This window comes from Zootoca vivipara, chromosome Z, assembly GCF_963506605.1.
Source record: "Zootoca vivipara chromosome Z, rZooViv1.1, whole genome shotgun sequence".
In the NCBI taxonomy this organism is placed as follows: domain Eukaryota; kingdom Metazoa; phylum Chordata; class Lepidosauria; order Squamata; family Lacertidae; genus Zootoca; species Zootoca vivipara.
Window position 1 is genome coordinate 39,762,231 of NC_083294.1, and position 6,000 is coordinate 39,768,230.

At 48.2% G+C, this 6,000-nt stretch overlaps 1 protein-coding gene across 1 annotated transcript in view; it reads right to left on the minus strand.

Annotated features, from left to right (window-relative positions):
• Positions 1 to 3,318, minus strand: part of GPR50 (G protein-coupled receptor 50) — a 131,613-nt gene extending 128,295 nt beyond the window's left edge. The window contains exon 1 of the mRNA XM_060270656.1: positions 3,162 to 3,318. Within this exon, the coding sequence (XP_060126639.1) occupies positions 3,162 to 3,318 (157 nt within the window). The remainder of the gene's footprint in view (positions 1 to 3,161) is intronic.
• Between the last annotated feature and the right edge of the window lie 2,682 nt (positions 3,319 to 6,000).

Genomic DNA, 6,000 nt, shown 5'->3' on the forward strand with positions numbered 1-6,000 from the left:
AACGGGACAGAAGAAGGGTGAGAACCTTTTCAGATTGAAGAGCACATTCCCCTCTAGGCAATGTGCCAGGAGTTGGCAAAAGTGGGCAGAGGAATCAATGCAAAATTTAGCTTTGTACAGTTGGTACCCACACGCGGGTGGCGCTGTGGGTTAAACCACAGAGCCTAGGGCTTGCCAATCAGAAGGTTGGCAGTTCGAATCCCTGTGATGGGGTGAGCTCCCTTTACTCGGTCCCAGCTCCTGCCAACCAGTAGTTCGAAAGCACGTCAAAGTGCAAGTAGATAAATAGGTACTGCTCCAAGTGGGAAGGTAAATGGCGTTTCAGTGCACTGCTCTGGTTCGCCAGAAGTGGCTTAGTCATGCTGGCCACATGACCTGGAAGCTGTATGCCGGCTCCCTCGGCCAATAACGTGACATGAGCGCTGCAACCCCAGAGTCGGTCATGACTGGACCAAATGGTCAGGGGTCCCTTTACCTTTACCTTACAGTTGGTTAGGTTTCTACAAGCAGGCACACACCTTTTTATCCTCCACCCAAGTACATACAACTCATTATCAGGGATTTTTGTTGTTGTTGTTGTTGTTGTTGTTGTTGTTGTTGTTGTTGTTCCCAGCCAGAGGGGGAAACTACTTCAGGAGAGTGCAAAGCAGGGCTGATAATGGGTCTGGTTCTGGAGGGTTTGTGACCTGGGGAGAATCACAAGGGCCACATGACAAGATTTGGCCCCCGGGCTGAGATTTCCCCGTCCCAGAGACAAAGTAAGACAAACTGGTTTGCTTAGTGTGATCCATAAGCCTTTAAAATGGTCCCCTAAGGCAGAGCTTTCCAAGCTCTTCATGTTGCTGTTTTAATTGTTTATTTCACTCTTATTGTTTAATTTTGGTGTTGTTGTTTCTTTCTCCCCAGTGTCAGTTTGAGAAAAAGTGTTGTTACTATTCTGCCAGATATACCGTATCTGTATGGCATTTTACAACAAACAAGCAGGCATTTCAATCTGTAATTCAACACAAGAAGAAAGGAAGTTTAGACGACAGGAATATGCAAATTATTTCAATTATCCGTACTTCAGCTTAGTTAAATCAAATAAATACGGACAGAAAAATGAATGAAATAAACTAACATTATTGGGTTTTGCCACCAGTCTGGCTCTCCCTCACACATGTGCACACAGAAAGAGACTTTAAAGCTGTTGTTGGCAAGTTCCCTTTCACACCCATTCCCTTTTGCCATCCTCAAAGCAATCCCATGGTCAATTTATTATTGGAGGAAACTTGGAGTTGAGAGACTCTGGTTCCCTCTTGGGGATTTCATCCCTGTCTAAAGATCTGATCAGATGAATTGCACACACTCCAGGATACGTTTCTGCAATTTGTGCGTTCCGGCTATTACATTTCCTACAGATCCAGGGTACTTAGACTGTGCTGAGCCTAAATCATCTTCTAAAAGGCCTTTTCCCCAACTCTCTCCCCACATGCAGGCACAATTTTATTTCTAAAAACCAGAAATGATGGCTGAGCACACAAAGGTTTCTCTCCTCCTCCTCCTTTGAAGACTTGTTTTCCTAATGGTAGTCCAGACAGTGAGGGAAACACTCTGCACAAACTCAGGGGCATGAACTGGAACTGCACAATATTATACATATACAGTGAGGAATAAATTCCACTGAGTTCGTGAGAGTTACTGCCAAGGAAGTGTGTATGGGGGTGCAGCCCAAATCATTGTCCTATCAGGGATCCTGGCTGTAGATTGCTTGCACGGGCTGGGGGTTGGACTAGAGGACCTGTGAGGCTCCTTCCAATTCTGGGGTTCCAAATGCAGCTCTCTGTCCCTCCTTTTCCAAAAGGTTTGTAATTGGGGGTTGGGTAGGAACTTTTGTGGGCTAATTTACAGGGATGTCCTAAGTGAAAGGGGCTCCCCCCCCTGCTTTCTTTTGGGAACAAAGAAGGCAACGACAAAGGGCAAGGAAGAACTGGAATGTGCACACTCAAAGAAGCCCCAAAGTGGAACCTAAGGAACATAGAAAACTGCCTTACCAAGTCAGATCATTGGTCCATCTAGCTTAATGTTGTCTGCACTGACTGGCAGCAGCTCCCCAGGGTTTCAAAAGGGAATCTCTCTGAGCCCTACCTGGAGATGCCAGGGTTTGAACCTGGGACCTTCTGCAGGTAAAGCAGGCACTTCAGGACTGAGCTATGACCCTTCCTGGAACGGGACTTGCATCTTTTTTGTGTGGTTAACACTGTACTCCAAGAAGGAGGGCAAACATCCAGGTCAAGCTAAAAGTAGGCGTCCCTACAGACAAATGGCAATTTAAGATTGATAGCTGCTGCAGCAACAGCATAGCGCTTCTTTACTCTTGTTTGCACGCGGATGCTGCATGCACCTTCTATACCTTTAAGTCACGTTCTTTCCCTCAAATAATTCTGGACACGGTAGTTTGTGAAAGGCTGCCGGGAACTGTAACTCCGTGAGGGGTAAACTGCAATGCTCGGAATTCCTCGAGGGAAAGAACCTGGGTGTTCTAATACACCCGTACGTGAAAGCAGAGCCCTGTCAGGCTCGGTGGGATTTTCTTCTGAGTAAACGTGCCTGTAACCCTGAGCAATCGTAAACGCGCTTCCTAGGGCTCGGGCAGCTCCCCATGGAATAAAGTGGGAATTGCACGCTATGGGTTTTTCGGAAGTCCTTGGTTTGAAAACCAGCTGTATCATAAAACACACGAGGTGCTCTTAGCTAGGAAATTCCCTCTGAGCTTCAACTGTCTTCCCCGCCCCGCCCCGTAATATGTGGAGGATAATAAATCTGGGCTGCCTTGCAGGATTGCTGTCAAGGATTATAAAGTCAAGTACAGTAGGTGTGAATGACTTTAAACACTTTAAAGGCCAACTTCTGCAGTAAACATGCAGTAAACAATTATGACCTGTCTCCCCTTAATGTACAGTAGGCCTATTGTATTGTTTTACCAAGAGGTGAAACACTTACCGTACTTTTGTACAGCTGGTGGTCAGAAATGCAGGGGGCATTTGTCTTAACAGCGCCACAGACGGCTTCTGGCACCTTACCACGTGCTGGCCTTCAAAGTGGTGGTTCTCGCATAATCCCTCCCTGTCCTAGTAAGAGGCCCCTTAATCAACGGGCCGGAGCCAAGGGCCAAAACTCACCGGCGTTGCGCAGCTTGCGGTTCCTCAGCACAGACATGATCACCAAGACGTTCCCCAGGATGTCCACGACGATCGTGAAGATGAGCACGGCCGCCAGGGAGTGGCGCGCCTCAGGGTGGAAGCGGCAATCCGGGCAGCTCGCGTTGTTGTCCAGCATCTCCCCGCAGCTCCGCCGCCGCCGCCGCCGCCGTGCAGATCCCGAGCAAGGGAAAGCCCTCCCCGGGACTCCCACCCCATCGGCAAAGAATCACCAGTGCCTGACTGCCCGTCCGCGACGCGCCCGCAGAGCCTGAGCCGCCTGGTTCCCAACTCCAAAAGTTTAGCTCGCCTAGAAAGAGCGACGGGTCCTCCCGCTTTGTGCCTTCCCCTTCTCTCGGTAAGCGTCTCAAACTGCGCGGGGTAGCGTGGAGGCGGGCGTTCCTCCCGCCACCTGCCTTTCCCGAAGCGCCGGAAAGGAGGCACCCAAACGTTGCGCTTTTGTCTCTCGCGGGCTGGCAAAAAAGACAAAATCGCACACAGACGCTCACGCCCCTGTTTCCAGGAGCGTCGAATAAGTCGGGAAACCCTCCCACCTCAGAGGACGCCTCCTTGGGCTACCCTTCTGGGACAGCGCGGCCGTGCCCTCCTTTCCTTTCTTTGAGCCGTGCGTAAAAATGGGGATTTTGGAGAAGCCTGTGGGAATAAGGCAAACGCCAGCTTGCTGGGCGCCTTGTAGGCTTTCCGCGTTGCGCGGAGATGGGGATGATCTACTGCTCTCTAGCCAGCTGCAAGGATTGACGTGGAGTGGAGGCTCAAATATGCTTTCCCACTTCTACCTGTTCCTCCTCTGCCACAGAGAGGAAGGGAGAGAGCCAGTATGGTTAAGAGTGTTGGTCGCTCGCCACTTTGCCATCATGAAGCTCATTGGGTGACCTTGGGCCAGGGACTGCCTCTCAGCCTAACCGGCCCACACAGGGTTGTTCTTAGGGGGAAATGGGCAGAGGGAGGGGACCCATGTGCACACCCCCTTGAGTTCCTTGGAGGAGGGGGCTGGCTATACAATAGCAACAGGGATAATAATGTGAAATGTGAATGCTGCCCATAGAGGCAAAGTGCCTTCCATATTGACTTTTATCTCAGTTGGTATCTGTCTTGGATGTGAATTGATTTTAAGTATGTGCTGATGTTTTAAACTTTTTTATACAGTATATTTAGAGTTGTGTTTTAATTGTTTTAATAGATTCAATATATTGTTATTGCCATGCAATGCTCAGCTGGTAGAGCACAAGACTTTTCATGACAGGGTCCTGGGTTCAAGCCCCACAGTCAACAAAAGATTCCTGCATTGCAGGGGTTGGACTAGATGACCCTCAGGATCCCTTCCAAACCATGAGTCTATGATTCTACCTTATTATGCAGTTGTTCTTAACCATTTTATATGCAATTGTTTTTAACTTTTTTGTTTTTGTTTTGTTAATACGGAGTAGAAGTCAAAAGTTCTGCTCGCTAGGAAAAATGCAGAATGAGGATCAATAGTGATGGGGCACATCCAGCACCAGATACAAGAATACTTGCACAGTAAATAGTGACACCCAATGAAGGCGACAAACACCCACAGAACCAAAGGGACAAAAGGCTTTTTTTTCCTTCAAGCTTTTTTTCCTTTTGGACTCCAGCAGACCTTCAAGCTTGTGACACAAGCAAGCATTGCAAATCCAAATGCTGCAGCTGTGCCACCCAGTGCAAACCATGGAGGAGACACTGGAGGGGACACAAGGTGACCTAAGACCCCTGCTGGATCCATCTAGGTCCATCTAGTTCAGTGTTTCCCAACCAGTGTGCCTCCAGATGTTTTGGGACTACAACTCCCATCATTCCTGACCACTGGTCTTGCTAGCTAGGGATGATGGGAGTTGTAGTCCCAAAACATCTGGAGGCACACTGGTTGGGAAACACTGATCTAGTTCAGCCTTCCTCAACTGATGTTTTGGCTCCCATCAGCCCTAGTCAGCATGGCTGTTTTTGGCTGAAGCTAAGAGGAGCTGTAGTTTAAAACATTTGGAGGGCACCAGGTTGGGGAAGAGTGGTTTAGTCCCATATCTGGGATCTGGGTCCCCATGGTGTCCAATTCTAGGAAACGATGGAACTCACCCCCACAAGATACAGTGGTGACCATCAACATGAATGGCTTCCCGTACTAGAAAAGCTAATAAACTAACTGAAATTAGCCCGGGGACAAACAAAAGAGGATGCCTTTACCACAGTGTGGCTTCCCTTTATGACACACACAGCCCAACAAGACAACATAAAGGCTTATTTGACCCAACTGCCCCCCATCCACTATGGTTGCAAATAAACCTAATGCAACTAGGCTCCCCAATCTCTCCCACTGCCAAATGAAAATGAGCAAATGAATGAAGAACCGATCCATGTGATGCTGATGCAAGAACCCCACACATGCACAATGCAAAAGAAGGAAAAATAATTACCCCCACTTCTTTCTCCCCACCCCTTTCTCCCCACAACCTCACAATGTCTCACACCAGTGTCACAACACCAAATGTAGCCGACCTGTAGACAGGACTCTATGAACTGAACAGGACTCTATGAATAGAGATGTTAGATGTACCTTTGTTATCTGTGGAAAATCTTTCAATGAAAACAATTATATATACCAAAAAATGGTTTCAAAAGGTGATGAGATAAATTTCTGGATTGGGTTGGCCCTACTCTGCTTCCATTGTCAGAGCCAGTATGCTTCCAAATACTACTTCATAGAAACTGCAGGAGGGGAGAATGCTGCTGCATTTGGGTCCTGCTTGCAGGTTTCCCAGAAGCCTCTGTTTTGCCCCTGTGAAAA